The sequence below is a fragment of the Somniosus microcephalus genome, chromosome 20, assembly GCF_052327205.1.
Source record: "Somniosus microcephalus isolate GS21.2 chromosome 20, FLI_Smic_1.0, whole genome shotgun sequence".
NCBI classification, from domain to species: domain Eukaryota; kingdom Metazoa; phylum Chordata; class Chondrichthyes; order Squaliformes; family Somniosidae; genus Somniosus; species Somniosus microcephalus.
Window position 1 is genome coordinate 4,372,110 of NC_141006.1, and position 21,257 is coordinate 4,393,366.

Here is a 21,257-nt window from a genome sequence, read left to right on the forward strand (position 1 = left end):
GTGTCTGTTGAGCATGTGCGTGGAGGAGACCACTGAAAGTGGTGGCGGGGTGGGTGGGGAGCAGGGTCACTGGAACTGTTCAGTGAATCCCAGCATCTGAAAGAGAAAAGACCGATTGGTGCTTTGGGCGGGTACCCAGTTCTGAGGAAGGGTCGCCACCTCTCTCTTCTACGGATGTGGGTGGACCTGCTGTTTATCACAGAATCACAGGATCCCCACAGTGCAGATAGAGGCCATTTCGGCCCATCGAGCCTGCACCGACACATATCCCACCCTATCCCCGTAACCCCACGCATTTAATCCCCTAACACTAAGGGTCAATTTATCATAGCCAAATCAACCTAACCCGCACATCTTTGGACTGTGGGAGGAAACCGGAGCACCCGGAGGAAACCCACGCAGACACGGGGAGAATGTGCAAACTCCACACAGACAGTCGCCCGAGGCCGGATTTGAACCCGGGTCCCTGGCGCTGTGAGGCAACAGTGCTAACCACTATGCCACCGTGCCTCCAACAACTTCTGTCTTTATTTCAGTGTTCAATGTCTATCTCCACTGCGGAAGTCTGTGTGTTTGGATAGGGCGGGGGTGTTGTGTATGAATGTGAATTATATATATGGCAGGGATACAGTGCCAGCAGCGTGGCAAGGGACGGTGTACAAGTTGCACTCGCTCCAGTGGATGCTTTTGCCCACGGAGCTGAGACAGACACCGGGAGTCTGAGTGTAAGTGAGCTCATTCTGTCACTAACAGTAACATGTCGAGGAAAGCCTTCAGTGAGCGTGACGCACAGCTTCAGAGCGTTAACCTTGTGTTTCGCAGGCTTTGGCCTCCACTCCACAGGAAGGAGCTGAAAACTTGAACCTCTTCGCTGAGCCCAGCGTGAAACTGGAGGATTCTGGGAAGAAGCAGCTTTCGAAGGACTCCATCCTGTCACTTTACGGGTCACAGACTCCCCAAGTACCCGCCCAAGGTACACAACAGAACCACGGTTATCACCAAACCTCGGGGTAGAGAAAATCACACTGGCCCCGATGTTCACCGAGAGGGAGCGCAGTCGTGGGACAGAAATCCCGGGACGCAGATGTCCTGCCGGATTTAACTGCAGGACCTCATTCTAAGTTTTTTCTACCATTTCCCACTGGCCAGCTGCTGGGCGGGAAAGCCAGCGGCAGGAGGCTCCATCCGGGGACTGTTGGAGACAGCCCCGGCAATCAGGAGAGATCGGAGCTTGGAGGGTGGGGGATCGGCCGATCGTGGGGCAGGCCTTAGATTGGAGCTTGGCGGGTGGGGGATCGGCCGATCGTGGGGCAGGCCTTAGATCGGAGCTTGGCGGGTGGGGGATCGGCCGATCGTGGGGCAGGCCTTAGATCGGAGCTTGGAGGGTGGGTGATCGGCCAATCGTGGGGCAGGCCTTAGATCGGGCGGGGGGATGTTGGCCGATCATGGGGCAGGCCTTAGATCGGGCAGGGGGGTAGTGTTGGCTGATCTTGGGGCAGGCCTTAGATCGGTGGGGGGATGTTGGCCGATTGTGGCGGCGAGGAGAGGTGCGATCGGCGGTGGGGGGAGGCCGAACGTTTGGGGAGGGGCTGGGGGGGAGCACTCCTGCTCTGGAGCCGGCAGCTCCCGCCCCCCTTTCACTGCCGATTTCCCCGAACCCTAGAAGCCCGCGCGGCAACTGTTACACTGCAATCAGGAGCCTGATTTAAATATTATAATGAAGCGTAGCACCTTTGCAAGACAGGGCAGACGCACGGCTCAAAACCCACCTCCGTGAAGATGGGGGCAAGGGACACATTCTCCGACCTTAAATTTTTAACCTTCAACAAGCCGTTGGAGAGTTAATATCGACCCCAGTGTCCTCTTAGTGTCCAATCAGGACATTTTCTGTGCGACCCTGAATTCTGGTAATTCTTTCACCAGTTACTCCTTTTAAACAACAAAGACTTTCTCCCTTCCTGGACTATATCTGGGATGTAACGTAAAACTGAGTGCTAGCAGAGTTTGAGTCTGAACTGACTTACTGCCGTCTTCATGACCATTAACTATTTACCTCGGCTCACCACAGAGTGATGTCTTCATAGGCAAACCCACGATTCCCATGAACTAAAACTTAACCTTGGCCAGAACACCGAGAGAGCTCCCGTGCTCTTCATCGGATAGTCACCCAGGAGAGAAGACGGGGCCTCGGTTTAACAACTCATCTGAAAGACGGCACCTTCGACAGTGCAGCACTCCCTCAGTACTGCACTGGAGTGTCGGCCTAGATTGTGTTCAGTGGAGTGGGTCTTGAACCCACAACCTTCTCACTCCGAGGCGAGAGTGCCGCCACTGAGCCACAGCTGACACTAGATATCAAAGTGCCAGTCTGACAGACCATATATTTTGGGCTAAACTAAAAATCACATTTTTAATCTGAAGACGAAGAGCAATGCAGCACTTAAACTTGTGGTGACTGAGCTAATTATCAGTGAACTGAAATGTCACAGGCGTTTAGTCCTTGACTGAGTCCTTGATAAGTGTAGCACAGACACTACAGTTCCATGGAGCTCTGTCTCTCCACGTGATGTGAAGTTAAATGGTGAGAACAAGTGCACTAAAGAACTTGCAAAAGACTCCAGTGTTCCCGTCAGACTGAGGGCTCTCTGAACACTCCGCTGTTAAAGTAGACCTTGTCATAATAAGCAAACAGCGGTGCAGAAACCCCCTTCCAACAAGCTGGTAATAAGTATTCATTATTCCCATCGCCCAGGTGGATCGAAAGTGTCAAACAACCCTTGGCTCACTGCCCTGGAACACATCCCACTGGAGTGTTTGTCTGGATCAGCACCCCCTTTAGTGGCTCTGGCAATGTTAGGCAATTGGCTCCCACCCATCCCTGTCCGTTATCGTGCATTCACTCCACCCAGGGTCTTGAAGCAAGGAGCAAGCTACAGGAGACATAGCCCCATTTTAAAATCCCTGAACATTAGTCTGGCTAAAATCCAGATGAAAAGAGGTCATCTGGAAATATTTTATACACTCTATCATTGCCCACGTTTGCAGTTATTCTCAGGCTGTATAACTGAAGCTGACACTCCAAATTAACTGAAGAAACAGGGCTATTAAACACCAGGTACAAATGAGCAGAGCACCAGATTTTGTGCATATGCATTTTTAAAAATTTCTTCCAGACCTAAAGCCCTGACTCCTGCTGGTTCCCCATTACCCAAAAAAATTCAAGCAGATAATAGGAATGTGTATCGCATTCACTCGTCGTTAAGTACACTAATCAGCTATTGCCTCCCCATTTGCCCCAATAATGGGGCTGAAATTGGTAACTTGCCATGTGGATGTGAAGCTTCACCTCCATCTTCTAAACTCCAGGGAAACGCATGCTCCTCTACCCCATTCTCTTCTGCCTGTTGGCACTATCTCCAGCTTTGTGTACAGCCACTGATAACCAGAACAGAGGTTATTGGTAAACGTGAACTGTGATGGCAGTCACTGAGTGAATGGCACAGCCTCCTTTAACTTCTGTGCTGCACCCGGTGCTGTGATTTGAGTTGTGGCAGATTGAGGGCATGTTGATTCAGTGTGAGGATCACAGCATAAAGCTTTTGTTACAGTGAACAGTTACTGTGCCATTGGCGATTAGGCACAACGTGCTGTCGGTGCTGAGGAATTCTGTTCCTCATTGTTGCTAAAGGTGATTCGTGTTCGTGTCACTGGCAAGGCCGGCGTTTATTGGCCATCCCTAGCTTCCCTGAGAAGGTGGTGGTGGGCCTTCTGCTTGAACCGCAGCAGATAGCGGTTCGATAAAGCTGAGTGGCTTGCCAGGCAACGTCAGAGGGCAGTTCAGAGTCGGCCGCTGGTAGACCAGACTGGAAAGCAGGTTTCCTCCCATAAAGGACATTAACGAACCATTTGGGTTTTATGACAATCATGGTCATGTTTACTGATGCATTTATCTCCAGATTTTTTAAACAACTGAATTCAAATCCTCACACTGCCATGGTGGGATTTGAACTTGGGATTACTAGTCCAGTAACATAACCGCTATGTCCCCGTCTTTCAAATGTTGTGCCCTTAAAGGCTTTGCATGAGGTGAGCTTTCTGATTTTAACTGCTCCGCTTATTTCCGACCCTTTCCATTCCACGTATTCCGGTCAGTCCAGCTGCCTTCAGCCCAAGTCCTGCTGACTGGCGTTCACACCTGGAGGGCCGGCCCAGCCCCTACAGTCCAGGATTGGCCACAGACCCTCGCTTCCAGAGTATTGTGTGTTCGATAAAGCAGCACACTTTTGGAACGCTAGCAACTTGTGACCAAAATAAAAGCTGGAAATGGATATCAGGTGGGCCAGTCTCTGAAGAGATAAGGGAGTTTAACATTTCAGCCTGGCCATTGCATCTAACCCAGTGCCATCAGACAGAGGAGCCACTCAGCTACCAGCTCTGATGCAGAGTCCCACCTGAATCAATAACCTGTCTTTCTCAGTCAGATGCTTTGTATTTCCATTATTTGCTGTTTTAACTTGATCTCCAGCATTTGCAGACTGTGCTTTCAGTCACCTCTCCTCATGCTCTCACTGCCTGCTGGCCCATTCTGTGTCTTTGAAGAGTCTGGGGATGTTTAATTGGTGATTTTACAAATGTGTTCTTTTTAATCCTGTGTGACGGAAGGGGGTAAAGAACGACCCATTTAGAAACCGAATGAGTGACTGCCTCCTCTGTGTGTTTCACAGGCGCGATGTTCATGGCCTCTGCACAGGTGCCCTACGCTCCCTGTCTGCCATCCGGCTACGCGAATTTCCCGCCTATGTGTGGTGCAGTGACGCCGACCAGTGGCATGATGGGGAATGTGGGGCAGTCGGTGGGAATGATGGCCCCAGTGGCACTGCCAGCAGGATTCGTGGGCGGTATGCAGGCGGGGGTGATGGGCATGCCCAATGGGATGATGACACAGCAGGGAGCCTACGTGAGTGGAATGGCCATGCCCCAGCCAGCGTACGGAGTCCAACAGGCACAGCAGCTGCAGTGGAACATCACACAGGTAAGCAGCATTCCTGCCTGCTCCTTGCTGTCTCAGCACAACATTCTCACTTTAGCCAAGCATGCGGTGATCTGGGCAAACATGTGGTGATGAGCAAGGGGGGATTGCGCCTCACAGCCCCTTGCCCATCGTGAACCACATTGGTGGGGGTGGGGGGGTCCTTATATATAAAAACATCACTAATAGCTGAGCTTGTCGCAGTTGTTGTTTTATGTGAGCGTCACTGGCAAGGCTGACATTTACTGGCCCTCCCCAGTTGTCCTGAGAATGGTGGTGAGCCGCTGTCTGGGTTTGATACGACTGAGGAACTTACTCGGCCACTTCAGGGGGCAGTTCAGTGTCAACCATTTTAGTGTGGGGGACACAGAGGGCAGGCTGGGTAAGGACGGCAGGTGTCCTTCCCTAAAGGACATTAGTGAGCCAGTTGGGTTTTCACAACAATCCGACAGCTTCATGGCCACTTTTACTGATTTTATTTGAAGATATTTTTGAACTGAATTCAAATTGTCAAGCTGCCGTGGTGCGATTTGCACTGATCCTCTCTGGATTACTAGTCCTGTAACACTGATCCTCTCTGGATTACTAGTCCTGTAACACTGATCCTCTCTGGATTACTAGTCCTGTAACACTGATCCTCTCTGGATTACTAGTCCTGTAACACTGATCCTCTCTGGATTACTAGTCCTGTAACACTGATCCTCTCTGGATTACTAGTCCTGTAACACTGATTCTCTCTGGATTACTAGTCCTGTAACACTGATCCTCTCTGGATTACTAGTCCTGTAACACTGATCCTCTCTGGATTACTAGTCCTGTAACACTGATCCTCTCTGGATTACTAGTCCTGTAACAGCCATTACACTATCAGCCCACTTCTGGAACCATGCCTTCATTCCCCATCTCAATACCTAGGATTCGAGGAGAAGCACAATGCACTGAATTGCCACCCGACCCTGAATGGTAAGGGAGCTGTGCTGGTGTGTCCATCCCTCTCGTGCTGCCTGCTACAGTGTTGAGGATGAGGCGCAAAGCGTTGCCTGTCTGCTTCCATCCTCCTCCACCCAGCAACAGGGTACCAAGTATGACAGAGACACACACCAGCGAGATCACAGATTTAAAACCTTTTAGGTTATGGGGCAATTTGGTTGTCTGTACTTCCTCCTTAAGCGTCAGCTGTCTCTTTACTAATACCTTATCTGTCTGACCATGTAGGGGTTGATTTTAGAGAAGCAGACATGTTTACTGGCTCATTTTAATTGCATGATATTGGGTCATGTCACCACTGACTAATCCGATCCGTGTATTGAATTTCACAACATACAGAGGAGCCGTATCAGATTTGGAGCCTGTGGTGATATGAGCAGCGAGAGTGAGTGAGTGTTGGTGACTATTCTCCAATGCTGTGTGTGTCACAGCTCAGCCCAGTCCTGCCTCCTCCTGGGCAGTTTCCAGCAAGGATCAGGTGCAGGAGTCCTGCCTCTATTCCCAGCCCAAGGGTCATATCCCACCCTCTGGCGAAATGACCAGAGGGGAGACGAGGAGAATTTTTTTTACGCGAGTTGTTGTGAGCTGGAATGCGCTGCCTGAAAGGCCGGTGGAAGCAGATTCAATAATAACTTTCAAAAGGGAATTGGATAAATACTTGAAACATATATATAATAATTTTGCAGGGCTCTGGGGAATGAGTAGTGGTATGGGACTAATTGGAGAGCTCTTTCAAAGAGCCAGCATAGGCACGATGGGCCGAATGGCCTCCTGTGCTGTAACATTCTATGATCCCAGCTCCAGCGCCGGCTGAGCTTGTCTATCTCAGCACAGGGCCAGGAATTGGGCCTGGCATCTTCTGGTTGGAATGGTTGACTTATACGCTGACTACCGACTGAGCCTGTGAGGAAATCCACTGGTGTCTTTAATTTAAAAAGGACTCCGGTTTCCTGCCCCTGGTCCAGAGGCTGGCAGTTCAGCTCCCCATCAAACATCAGCACACCTGAAATTACTAACCTGATGTGCTTCAGCAACGCCGGTTTGATTTTCATCCCTTATATTGACACTAACTTGTATTGACTCTATACCCTGTATGGCCCCCACTTCAGTTCATTTGTAGAAGGGGTCTGGTTGGATAGAGACCCTGTCTAAAGATGTTGTATTCTGTGCCCCAATTGCCCGCCCTTGTTTTCAGATGACTCAGCACATGGCGGGGATGAATTTCTACGGTGCCAATGGGATGGTGAATTATGGACAGTCGTCTGTTTCCATGGGAGCAGGAGTTGCTCCAGCTGCTGGTCAATCCCTCGGCACCCAGATGTGGAAATAAGCAACACAGAAACAACAATCGCTCCATGTTTCACAACCGTGCGGAAGACATTTTGGCTTCTTTACTCCGGCCAGTTTGATTTCAACTCCATTTTGCCCTGTAGATCTTACACGGACTTGGCGAGAATTTCACCATCAAAATGGCAGCCTTCATTACCAAAGTCAACTTTTAAAACAAATGCTTTTCTCCCAAAGGAGGATTCTTTGGGAACCTGATTTCCTCAAAGGATGAGTCCGGGAGGGGTGTGTGATCCTGAACTTTGTGCTCTCGGTACAGCTTCGGCCACTCATTTCTGTTTAACTTTCTCTTTGTCCTTTCGGCGGGTGACACGACAGCAGGCGCGCAGGATGCCTTCTTGTTAATGGTGCTGGTTTAGAATTGTTAAGATTGGGCTCTGTGAGCAAGTGATGAGGAGAGCCCTTCAGCTTTGGGAGAAGTGTGGGTAGCGTAGAGGGAAGTGCCTGTGTCCAGTTAATCAGCCATTGAGCCTCATTACACAGCAGGAAAGTGTATGAACTGAAGCATATATGTGCCTCCATTTAACAGGGGCCTTCACCTGATGCCGGGTTGAAAACCCCTGGTAAATACCCAGCTCTTATAGCTATCTCATCGGGTTAATTGTCTTGGTGATAACTATTAAATAACTGGTATTCGTTTACAGTAGTTAACGTAGTGCCGCTAGATTTTTTTAAACAGTTGCTGTTTATCTGTTGATCAGTGGCAGCACTCCGCTTACACCGCAGCAACGGGCTTGATATTTACGTAGTTGCCCATCAGTAAATCCTGGTTGGAGGAATGAGACGGCACACGTGGGATGGAGAACTCGGATTTCCAAAACTTGTGTACCACAGTATCCGGTATAAGGCACAAAACGGCTGTTGTATTGGCCCCCCTCGCCTCTCTGAGGGTGGGGTGTCCCACCTAGTATCTCACCAACCATCCAGGTTCAATCTACTCATTGCCCAGGCCATCTCATTCCAGCACAAAAGTCTACTTTTTACTCCAAGCAAAGTTGCTTTTAAATGGGTGCACGGGTGTGAGATACCAGAGGGATAAAGGAAGGGAATCAGAGCAGAGATCAGTGAGTGGGTGAGGCTGGTGTACATGGGCTGTGTGCACAGGGTTTCCCAGATGGCGCAGAATGAGGTCAGAGAGGGCTAACATCCCCATACAGCATTGGCCAAGCCACTTACTTTATATAATTGAGCTGAAGAATGAAGCCTTTGATCTAGTGAGGCTCTTTGCCTCTGGCACTTTATAACTGTTCTTTGGTAGAGGGAGAACATTCAAACACACAGCTCTGGCACTTTCCTCCATCTTGTAGGGTGGCTGAGGACAGGCAGGACTTGGGGCGGCCTTCTCGATGTACGTTGTAAAGCCAGGTTGCATCTTGCATTGATACTGGGGCGGGTTTAAGACCCTCTATTGCCAGATCGAAGTACTTGAGTCTGGGTTGACCCACACGAAAGATACTTGAATTAGTGACGCCCAGCACTACGCCTGGGAGGAAGAATACGTTGTGTTGGGTGCAGGATCTGCGCGTGCTGCTTTCTCCCCCCACCCCGGCCTATCTGTGAGTGAAGTGTCTGCCCATAGATTAGCAGCTGCATGTCTGAGAGTCGGATTGCCCAAGAGCAGTAACTGTGTGGAACACAGGGCTTCTAACAGATACTGTGAAATAGTGGGGACTGGCTGAAGTGATTGTGGGGAGTAAAGTACTGCACATCTGCTGGTACAGGTGTCCGATCACCATCTGCAGCCAGTGGGAGTGGCGAGTGCCCTTTGATTTCTACCTGGAGACTGAGAGACCATCCCAGGCTTTTCAGTATCAAGGGTTTTGATGTCTTGTAACTGATGGTTATTTTCTGGGGAGGGGAGAAGAGAAGAACTCCTTTTGCACTTGCCAACAACATTGCTGCTTTAACCAGCAGTCTGGGGGGGGGGAAAGAGATGCTGGGTAGTAAAGGGTTAAGATCCACTCCAACACTGCACATGCAGGATTTTTCAGGCATTGGTGGCCTGATTAGAACTGGGGCAAATAGTCCTGTCTACAATTTTAGAAACGATTATTTTGCTGGATCTTTTCACCTGAATAGGGAATTCTGAAAATGTAATGTGTTTAACTGGTAGAAGTCTGGTAAGTAAGACTGTGCGTCAGGGATGGAACGGTCTGTAGTCAAGGCTCTAAATAGGTCAGATCACTGTCTGAGCAAACATTCACCTGTCGAGTGGGGCTGAGTGCAGCTCGTCTTTGGCTTTTTAATTTTTTATCACTTAAGGGAAATATTCAGCTGCCCAGGCAAGTGGAGCGAATTCTGCTGGCCTGGCAGAGTCAGGCTGGTGAGTCAGTGTCCAGACACACAAACCGGAAGGGTATTGAGTGATTGAAGCACAGGAGCTGCCCCCAGTGCATTGGCTCCGATGGTGGATTCGCTCACATGGTACAGGCGCCAATAATCAGGACTGGAAGAAGATGCAGTTAGTTCCACATGGCCTAACATTAGATCTGACACTTTGTGTTTTCACTAAATCCGGCACACTTTCGGGGAATGTATCCCTGCCCAGTCTGAAATGTTATCTGCAGAAATTCTGATCATTTACCGCACAATACAGAATAACTGGAAACATGCATTGGTATCAAAGGGGAAACGATGTGAATTGGGGGGAAGAGAGCCCGAGTAACCCAGGGTTTGTAGCTTGTCTGAAACCTGGCTTAGAGATTTGCTTTATAATTTTGTAATATTTGCTATAATTTCTGTTGAATTAACTTACTTCCTCCAGTGAGGGCTGGACTCTGCAATCGCGCTGGAGAGTGGTTGAGAATGACTCGCAGCCTAAAGCTGAATGTGAGTTACCCAGAGGAGCCAGACAAAAGGGAATGAGTCCCATTTGCTGTTCCCACTGGTTATTTTCCCTGTGCTTTAATGAGTCCTATATAAACTGCTCTGGATACTGAGTAGAATGCAATTTAACATAAAATAAACTGCTGGGATGAGAGTGACTGGGGGTTAAATGCCTATATTTAAATCCATTACCAGAGTCTCCTCATTTGAAGCTTAAATGTAGAATGGCATCCAGCAGAGTTGTCAAAACACAAACCGCAGTCTGTGTGGCTCACAGCGAAATATGGCGGGAGTGCGCTTCTAAATCCACTGGGGGGCAAATTTAAACTAACCCGCCATCAGGAACCGAACTGGCTCGGATACAACGCCTGTTTTACGCTCGGCCATTGAAGCCAGCGGAGAGTAGTATTGGGCAGGGTGTAAATCGGGCGCTTCACCCGATCCCGTGGGTTCCCCGCCTGGCCAGGTTAGCTTGAAATTACCCCCTTGGTGTCTGGGTTAGTCACAGCGGGGGAGGGGAGGGGGTGCTGGGTGTCGGATGGGCCCAATACTCGGTGAGCAGAAGCCAGCTCATTCTGGAGAAGGGCAATTAGCGAGAGGTGGCAGCCAGCGACTAGTTTTGTATCGCGGGTGTATAATCCTGGTGTGTGATCACAGATACTTCCCTATCCCACAACTGCGCGGAATCCTCACTTGGACGAGGGGCAGAGGGTGCAAGTGCCTTGAGGTAGAAAGACAGACACGATGTCATCAATTCTCTGCTATGTGATTATAAATATTCACCCTTTCGCTGGCTCTGTCCGTGAATGTATTAAAATCTTACCGCTTCTGTAAAAGGAGACATTTCGGGTTCAAAGACATGTGTTGAAGGGCAAGAACCTGCAGTGCGGGACCCAGCCTCTGAGCTGTTCAAGGAGTGCAATATCCCGAGGTTACAGTATAAATAGAAATCCACTTCTCCCCACAACATCTCTAGGAATAATGTTCCAGACTCTCATGTCTGTCTCTGCTTTTGATACAATAATACCAAAATGTTGGTGGCAGGTGATCAGATTTCGCACACAGTCGCTTTTTAGAGTCTTTCAAACTGATATTTCCCCCACTCACTGTTAATCAAACAGCCCGCAGTACTGGTGAAGTGTAACGAACCACTGGTTTCCCCAACTCCTGGGGCGCTTTTATATTGTGTGGGGAAAGTGAGCTCCGCATTCAGGCTGTGCCTCTCTGGCTGCCCCCGGAGTGGGCAGGTGGCTGCTCCTCCACCAGCTGTGCCTCACTGGCTGCCCCTGGAGTGGGCAGGTGGCTGCTCCTCCACCAGCTGTGCCTCACTGGCTGCCCCTAGAGTGGGCAAGTGGCTGCTCCTCCACCAGCTGTGCCTCACTGGCTGCCCCTGGAGTGGGCAGGTGGCTGTGCCTCACTGGCTGCCCCTGGAGTGGGCAGGTGGCTGTGCCTCACTGGCTGCCCCTGGAGTGGGCAGGTGGCTGTGCCTCACTGGCTGCCCCTGGAGTGAGCAGGCGGCTGATCACTGCTCCGTCTGCGCCTTCAAACTCCAATCACATTTCAAAATCCACAACTGCTCTTCCATTGATGAAGCTCACTCCCAGCAGTTCCCCCGAGTTTTCTGCTGGGATTTAGCGGTGTCACTCCTGGGGGTGATTCACAGAGGCTGGTCTCCTTCCAGCCTGGATTGAAACGGCATCAACATAAAAGCAGTTGGAGTTTCTGCACTGCCCCATCAATGACTGAATGGCAGCTTGCATCCAGGATGTAGATGGGCAGTGGGATTAATTAAGTTTCCTGTGTTTTCTGGGCCCTGGTGATGTTTATAACAAGTCCAGGGACGCAGCTTCAATGTGTTATATTTATCAATATGCGAATATATTAATATAAAGCTAATTTGTGCTATTTTTACGAGGCTGTTTTGCTTATAAGAACAAATTCCTATATAAACAATGCTGCAAAAAATGATCATTAACTTTTTTTTAATATATCTTCGGAAGGTCAACTTGAGTGTGGCCAATGAAGAGAGGCTCTAGTTTAATAATGGTCTTCAGTGCCCCGCTGGGACATTGCTCCAGAGCAGTAAATGGGAGGTGAGTTTTGAGCTGGAGAGGGTGGTAGATAGTGTTCCAGGGAACCCAGGGGGTGGAGGGCACGGTTTTATATTGTTAGTGAACTCTCACACCATGGTTCGAACCACACACCTGACCTGGGTGGCTGGAGGACATGTCCTGTCCCAGAATACTCACCAGTTTAGATTACTGGATTTTAAAGGCTAACCTTGTGCTAGATTGGAAATAGAAAACTTATTTTTAGAATACACAAAAGCTATTTTTCCAGAGCTCCTTTCCCTTTCTGATTGCTGTCCCTGTTCACCGGGTTGAAGAGTGTCCCGTCTGTTTCCAGCATTGTTCTCAGTCGGCTCAATCAAACGGCTTGCGGAATTGGGCCGGAGGTTGGGTTTGCCACGGTGGTGGGTTGATTGCAGTGCAGGGCACCGAGCCTTGAACCACTGTGCCGCCTTTATCTCCAGCCCCACCATCACTCGGGGCTGAGAACTCGCAGCGTCACGGATGCTTCGTCCGAAGATGATACTGAACCCACTCACCTTTTTTTTATTGAGCTCAATGTTCCTGTGCAGCAGCCCAGGGACAGTCTGTTGGCAGCGTTTGTATACTGAACTGTCTGGGACCAGCTCCACATCCAGTGTGAGGCAAAGTGATGTTTTGTGTTTTCCCCCCTCACAAGAGCTGAACTGTCGCACAATCCCCTTCACTGCTGTGAGCATGCTAGCAATGGAGCAACCTATCTGTGAATGTCTTTCCATATCATGGATTTCTGCTTCCAGCTCTGTCCTGTATAATATATATAAATATATTCTAATTGTAATATAAAGCTTGTTGTGGGGGAAATTGAAAATAAAGATTTTATTAAAGATTTACTTTGTATATTGAAAGGAACTGTGTTCTAATTTGAAATCTCACTTCACTCATTCCATGTGTAGACACTTCCTGCCCCGTTCCTGAAACCTTCCCTCCCCCTTTCTGTCTTTCACGGGTGCAGTAGCTGGCCTCCCCCAGCATGGCTCGCGTGTAGTGTGGGGTTTATCTGCTCACTTGGCCTGTCCCTTTAGCGCCACTGCCGAGGTATAACCAAGCTGCTCGCCTGCCACATCGAAATGATCCTCAAACTGGCGAGGGCCCCTTCGCCATCGGAATGGGCGGCCGGTCAGTGCACCCCAACCTCAGAATCGACCCCAGTGCCTTCAGGAACCTGTGGATGGAGGGGAGATGGAGCAAGCGAAAGCTCAAGTCAGAATAGCAGGTTCTCGCTCCTTTAACCATCAGCGAGCTCTGTGACTCCTGATGCGCGCTGGCTGCACTCGCACTGTTGCAGCACAGACTTGTGCAACAGCTCAGATGAAGGTGGGAGTTCCTGAAGGAGATTTTGCTTTTTAATTGCTGGTCGAGGAAGCCAGCTTGCCCACAAGAGAAAAAAAAATCGCTAAACAGTTTCAGTTGGTGTTTTGTTCACCTCTTGTCTGGACTAAAGTTTTCTTACCTACACCTGTCCAAAAAGAAAAAGAATAGGCAACAAAAATGTCAATCCTGGATTTATCTTCAACATTTGCTACTGCAGCAAATGCTCTCAGGCCAAAAAACTACAAATTAATGCAGAATATAGAAGTTCAACATTACAAGGAGCACCTCCAGTTCATTTACTACACTGCCCCATCAAACACTTCCAGGGCAGGTACAGCACAGGTTAGATACAGAGTAAAGCTCCCTCTACACTGTCCCATCAAACACTCCCAGGGCAGGTACAGCGCGGGTTAGATACAGAGTAAAGCTCCCAGTACACTGTCTCATCAAACACTTCCAGGGCAGGTACAGCACGGGTTAGATACAGAGTAAATCTCCCTCTGCACTGTCCGATCAAACACTCCCAGGGCAGGTACAGCACGGGTTAGATACAGAGTAAAGCTCCCTCTACACTGTCCGATCAAACACTCCCAGGGCAGGTACAGCACGGGTTAGATACAGAGTAAAGCTCCCTCTGCACTGTCCCATCAAACACTCCCAGGGCAGGTACAGCACGGGTTAGATACAGAGTAAAGCTCCCTCTACACTGTCCCATCAAACACTCCCAGGGCAGGTACAGCACGGGTTAGATACAGAGTAAATCTCCCTCTGCACTGTCCGATCAAACACTCCCAGGGCAGGTACAGCACGGGTTAGATACAGAGTAAAGCTCCCTCTACACTGTCCCACCAAACACTCCCAGGGCAGGTACAGCACGGGTTAGATACAGAGTAAAGCTCCCTCTGCACTGTCCGATCAAACACTCCCAGGGCAGGTACAGCATGGGTTAGATACAGAGTAAAGGTCGCTCTACACTGCCCCAGCTGTGTGCCCACACCAGGAGGGAGCAACATTGGAACATCCACATGATGGATCATCAAAACTGGTTTCTGGATTTCTCAAGCAGTGAATCTTGACTTGTCTAGCTTTTGATTCATTGGAAAAATATGTTGAGTTTGCTACACCGTATATTGAAGGAGAGGAACTATATAACTCAACATGTTAATTGACGTACCACACAAAGCTGGGCTTCTGCCTGTAGGTTGCTGGGTTGCATACGTGATGGGGGTGCAAGCTGTGGATTCCTAATCTAAGGAGATCTGTGAGCCCAATGGTGAGGTGCTCTGCCTCTACCCCCTCCACTTCAACTGCTTGTGCACGGTTACAGAGGCCTGGGAGTAAGTGATCTATTTGTCCCTGCCCTAACCTAAAAGAGGAGAAGGGAGAGATAATGAGAAAGTAGATTTGAGGTTGAGAAAAAAAGAGCCAACATGGATTAAGAGTCAGGACCATCTGGAATAATGCAAGCGTATTTGCCAGAGAATGAGCAGGCAGTTGCTGCTGATATTTTTAATAGTTAATTTTTACAACTCCATGCAAATACAAGCTGTGTCTGTGCCATTAACAGATTTCTTATTAAAATTGCTAGGTTTTTTTTTACAAAATTACCATGTGCATTCTTATCATCTGCAGACTCCTGCTGCTTATAAACAACATGAACAGTTACAATAATAGACAGGTACAGTGGAGCCTGTTAAAGGCCACAGGTATAAAATGATTGAAGAGCACAAGTATAAAAGTGACCATTCCCTTACGGAGACAGTATCCATTTTGCAAGCCTACCATAATCACCATTTGAAACCATCCAAAGATCATTAAGAGGCACTAACTGTGCAGTGGGATGTATTCAGTTCCTTTTCAAAAATTTGGTTTAATTATCTCTGGATGAGAAACACGTTTTTAGTTCAGGAAGGACAGGCAAAAATGAAAAGGAGGTGGGATAGCATTGCTGGTTAAAGAAGAGATTAACACAATAGTAAGGAAGGATATTGTAATTCAAGTCCCAACGCGTGAGTACGGACGGGGTACTCACGCGTGGGCCTGTTGGAAGTGCCGGATTTCAGCATGCACAGCGCATGCGCGGGAAACCGGCATTTCCTCCAAGGGGTTCAGAGGTCCAACGCGTGCGCTCAGGACTCTGCGCGCACGCGTTGAACTTCCTTCTTTTTGACAGGTTTGCCCGTGTGCAAGGGCCTGAACTTTTTACACATATAAAAAGGAGACGTAAGGACTGGATTCTTGAAGGTAAGTGGTCTATTATTTAAAATTATTACATTTTTTCCACAGCTTTATTGTTTTTAAGGACTTTACAGTAAGGTAAGTTTATTTTTAGAACCGATTTCTTAAAAAATTATTTTTTTCAAAAATTTGATTAATTGTTTAAAATAGTTTTTTTAAAGTTATTTATAGTTTATTTAATTATTGGGATGTTTTGTAAAATTTTATTTAAAGTTAAACTAGTCTTTTGGGCGCCCGTACTTTTCATGAGTTTGACAGTTCTTACTATCAAACTCATGAATGAAGTTTCCCCTCCCCTGATTGGCTGCACAGTGCTCACCTGATCCCAGCCGGCACATCGCACTAACTATGCCGCTGGATCAGGCAAGCACATCGCGCTGACATCTGAACCGGGCCATTGACAGGAATTCCAAGCAGACCCAGGCTTCAGATGTCGGCGCGCCGGGTGAGTGCACATCGGGGGCTTGCACGCGCAGCAAGCACCCGATCCTAATTTCTGGCCCGTTAGCTCTGATGATGTGGAATCTGTATGGGTAGAGCTGAGAAATATCATGGGGCAGAAAATATTAGTGAAAGTTGTATACAGACCCCCAAACAGTAATGCTGAGGTTGGGGATGGCATTAAATGGGAAATTAGAGACGCGTGCAATAAGGGCACAGCAGTTATCATGGGTGACTTTAATCTACATATAGATTGGGCTAACCAAATTAGTAACAATACTGTGGAGGAGGAATTCCTGGAGTGTATACGGGATGGTTTCCTGGAGCAATATGTCGAGGAACTAACTTAAGATCAGGCCATCTTAGACTGGGTATTATGTAATGAGAAAGGATTAATTAGCAATCTTGTTGTGCGAGGCCCCTTGGGGCGGAGCGATCATAATATGATAGAATTCTTCATTAAGATGGCGAGTGAAGTAGTTGACTCAGAGATTAGGGTCCTGAATTTAAATAAAGGAAACTACGATGGTATGAGGCGCGAGTTGGCTAGGATGGATTGGGGAACATTATTTAAAAGGGTTGACGGTGGATAGGCAATGGCAGCCATTTAAAGATCGCATGGATGAACTACAGAATTTGTTCATCCCTGTTTGGCATAAAAATAAATCAAAAAAGGTGACTCAACCGTGGCTAACAAGGGAAATTAGGGATAGCATAAGATCCAAGGAGAGGACATATAAATTGGCCAGAAAAAGCAGCAAACCTGAGGATTGGGAGCAGTTTAGGATTCAGCAGAGGACAAAGGGATTAATTCAGAGGGGGAAAATAAAATATGAGAGTAAGCTTGCAGGGAACCTAAAAACTGACTGTCAAAGCTCCTATAGATATGTGAAGAGAAAAAGATTGGTGAAATCAAGCGTAGGTCCCTTGCAGTCACAATCAGGGGAATTTATAATGGGGAACAAAGAAATGGAAGACCAATTAAATACATACTGTGGTTCTGCCTTCACAAAGGAGGACACACAAAAACTTCCAGAGATGTCGGGGAACATAGGGTCTAATGAAAGGGAGAAATTTAATAAAATCAGTATTTGTAGGGAAATGGTGTTAGGGAAATTGACAGCATTGAAGGCCGATAAATCCCCAAGGCCTGATAATCTACATCCTAGGGTACTTAAGGAAGTGGCCCTAGAAATAGTAGATGCATTGCTGGTCATCTTCCAAAATTCTATAGACTCTGGAACAGTTCCCATGGGTTGGAGGGTAGCTAATGTAACCCCACTATTTAAAAAAGGTGGTAGAGAGAAAACGGGGAATTATAGACCGGTAAGCCTGACATCGGTAGTGGGGGAAAATGCTAGAGTCCATTATAAAAGATGTAATAACAGAGCACTTGGAAAACAGTGACAGGATCGGACAAAGTCGACATGGATTTACAAAAGGTATATCATGCTTGACTAATCTACTGGAATTTTTTGAGGATGTAACTGCTAGAATAGATAAGGGAGAACCAGTGGATGTGGTGTATTTGGACTTTCAGAAGGCTTTCGATAAGGTCCCGCATAAGAGATTGGCGTGCAAAGTTAAAGCACATGGGATTGTGGGTAAGGTACTGACTTGAATAGAGAACTGGTTGGCAGACAGGAAGCAAAGAGTTGGAATAAACGGGTCTTTTTAATGAGTGGCAGGCAGTGACTAGTGGGGTACCGCAGGGATCGGTGCTAGGACCCCAGCTATTCACAATATAAATGATCTAGACAAGGGAACTAGATGTAATATCTCCAAGTTTGCAGATGACACAAAACTGGGTGAGTGTGTGTGCTGTGAGGAGGATGCAGAGAATCTCCAGTATGATTTGGACAGGTTGGGTGATTGGGCAGATGCAGTATAATGTGGATAAATGTGAGGTTATCCACTTTGGTGGCAAAAACAGGAAGACATTATTATCTGAACGGCAATAGATTGGGAAAAGGGGAAGTGCAATGAGACCTGGGTGTCATTGTGCACCAGTCGCTGAAGGTAAGCATGCAGGTGCAGCAGGCGGTTAAGAAGGCAAATGGTATGTTGGCCTTCATAGCGAGAGGATTCGAGTACAGGAGCAAGGATGTCTTGCTGCAGCTGTACAGGGCCTTGGTGAGACCACACCTTGAGTATTGTGTGCAGTTTTGGTCACCTAATCTGAGGAAGGATGTTCTTGCCATGGAGAGAGTGCAGCGAAGATTCATCAGGCTGATACCTGGGATGGCAGGAATGACGTATGAAGAGAGATTGGGTCGAATAGGCTTATATTCGCTAAAGTTTAGAAGAATGAGAGGGGATCTCATTGAAACTTATAAAATTCTAACTGGACTAGACAGACTAGATGCAGGAAGGATGTTCCCGATGGTCGGGGAGTCCAGAACCAGTGGTCACAGTCTCAGGATGAGGGGTAAGCCATTTAGGACTGAGATGAGGAGGAATTTCTTCACCCAGAGAGTGGTGAACCTGTGGAATTCTCTACCACGGAAGGCAGTTGAGGCCAACTTATTAAATATATTCAAGAAGGAGTTGGATATAATTCTTAAGGCTAAAGGAATCAAGGGATATGGGGAGAAAGCAGGGACTGGGTATTGAGTTTGGATGATCAGCCATGATCTCATTAAATGGTAGAACAGGCTCGAGGGGCCGAATGGCCTACTCCTGCTCCTATCTTCTATGCTAAGACAGTCATCTAATGTTATTGTTCAGATGGTTATTTGTGCTGATTCAGTGTGTTGGGGAACGTTGGCTGTGTCGTGATTGGCTTGTACCTTGGTTATGCCCTTGTTGATAGCCATATGAAGTCTAGACTCACGGAAATACCAATGGCAGAGTTTGCTCCAGGGATGCTCTTGCCCATCTCCTAGGAGAATTCAGGGGTTTCAGAGCAGGTTCCTGGGCTGCCCCATTGGAGAGGGTGTGGTGCAGGTAGGTAGACATGGGATAGGAGAAAGGAAAAAGCAACTGTGACCCAACACTTTGGAGATAATTCCTTGTTACAGATTCATCCATGTACAGAATACCATACATAAGATGCTGGTCCCTTCATCTAAGACCAGCAGGGGACTGCTCCCAAAACTTTCACCACGAGAGGTGTGAACAAGAGACCAGTCATCGCAAGAATCCTCCTGAATCACCTTCTCCCAATGGCTGAAGAGCTCCTCCCAGAGTCGCAATGTGGATTCCGCCCACTAAGAGGCACAATGGACATGATCTTCACCACACGTCAATTACAAGAGCAATGCAGGGAACAGCACCAACCGCTGTACATGGCCTTCTTTGATCTCACAAAGGCCTTCGACACTGTCAACCGTGAGGGATTATGGAGTGTCCTCAAATTCAGCTGCCCTCAAAAGATTGTCACCATCCTCCGCCTGCTTCATGACGACATGCAAGCCGTGATCCTGACCAATGGTTCCACCACAGACCCAATTCACGTATGAACCGGGGTCAAGCAAGGCTGTGTCATCGCACCAACGCTCCATCTTCCTTGCTGCAATGCTCCATCTCACCTTCAGTAAGCTCCCCACTGGAGTGAAGCTAATTTACAGAACAAACGGGAAACTGTTCAACCTCCGTCGCCTCCAGTCCAGATCCAAGGTCGTCCCATCCTCTGTCGTCGAATTACAGTATGCAGACAATGCTTGTGTCTGCGCTCACTCGGAGGTCAAACTCCAAACCATCGTCAACACCTTCACCGAAGCGTACGAGAGCATAGGCCTTACACTAAACATCCGTAAGACAAAGGTCCTCTACCAACCTGCCCCCGCCACACAGTGCTGCCCCCCGATTATCAAAATCCACGATAAGGCCTTGGACAACGTGGACCACTTTCCATACCTCGGGAGCCTACTATCAACAAGGGCAGACATCGATGACTAAGTCCAACACCGCCTTCAGTGTGCCAGTGCAGCCTTCGGTCGCCTGAGGAAGAGAGTGTTTGAAGACCAGGACCTCAAACCCGGCACTAAGCTCATGGTCTACAGGGCAGCAGTGATACCTGCCCTGCTGTATGCCTCAGAGACATGGACCATGTACAGCAGGCACCTCAAAGCACTTGAGAGGTACCACCAATGCTGCCTCCGCAAGATCCTGCAAATCCATTGGCAGGATAGGCGCACCAATGTCAGTGTTCTTGCTCAGGCCAACATCCCCAGCATCGAAGCTCTGACCACGCTCAATCAGCTCCGATGGACGGGCCACATTGTCCGCATGCCCGATATGAGACTCCCAAAACAAGCGCTCTACTCGGAGCTCCGGCACGGCAAGAGAGCCCCAGGTGGGCAGAGGAAACGCTTCAAGGACACCCTCAAAGCCTCCGTGAAAAAATCTAACATCCCCACCGACACCTGGGAATCCCTGGCCCAAGACCGCACAAAGTGGAGGAGAAGCATCCGGGAAGGCGCTGAACACCTCGAGTCTCTTCGCCGGGAGCGGAGCGCACGTCAACCCAAGCACCCCACCCACCCGCCCCTTCAACCACCGTCTGCCCCACCTGTGACAGAGACTGTAGGTCCCGCATTGGACTCATCAGTCACCTGAGAACTCATTTTTAATGTGGAAGCAAGTCATCCTCGGTTCCGAGGAACTGCCTAAGAAGAAGGGACAAGAAAGGTGGTGCACCCTACCTCAGCTCATTCATCTGGAGAAATATACATTCCTCCCATCACAGTATCCAACTGTTTCTTAAGTGAGTCTAGACTTCACCCTTCACTACTGGTCCCAGAGGTGCATTCCAGATGTTGGCCATTCTTTGTGTGCAGGGCTTCCTGACGTTAGTCCTAACTATCATGGTTTATCTGGAAGTCGTGTTTTGATTTGCCTTTGCCTCTCTAAGTGATGGAATGCAAATAGGTGCTGGGGTTGAACGTACCATCAGATCACTTCTCTCCAAGGGTGGGGTAGAGCCAATGTCTCCAGCCAACATTGAAATCATTCACTAAAATCTG

General features: G+C 48.4%; 1 protein-coding gene across 3 annotated transcripts in view; it reads left to right on the plus strand.

Annotated features, from left to right (window-relative positions):
- The window catches only part of LOC147103033 (stromal membrane-associated protein 2-like), an 89,615-nt gene extending 76,478 nt beyond the window's left edge, over positions 1–13,137 (plus strand). For 2 of the 3 annotated variants that reach the window (XM_085962299.1, XM_085962300.1), the window contains exons 8-10: positions 823–973; positions 4,725–5,032; positions 7,212–13,137. In XM_085962299.1, coding sequence (XP_085818425.1) covers positions 823–973; positions 4,725–5,032; positions 7,212–7,346 — 594 coding nt within the window. In that variant the 3' untranslated portion in view covers positions 7,347–13,137. The remainder of the gene's footprint in view (positions 1–822; positions 974–4,724; positions 5,033–7,211) is intronic. The other variant, XR_015072886.1, reaches the window with a different exon arrangement.
- Positions 13,138–21,257: the final 8,120 nt, after the last annotated feature.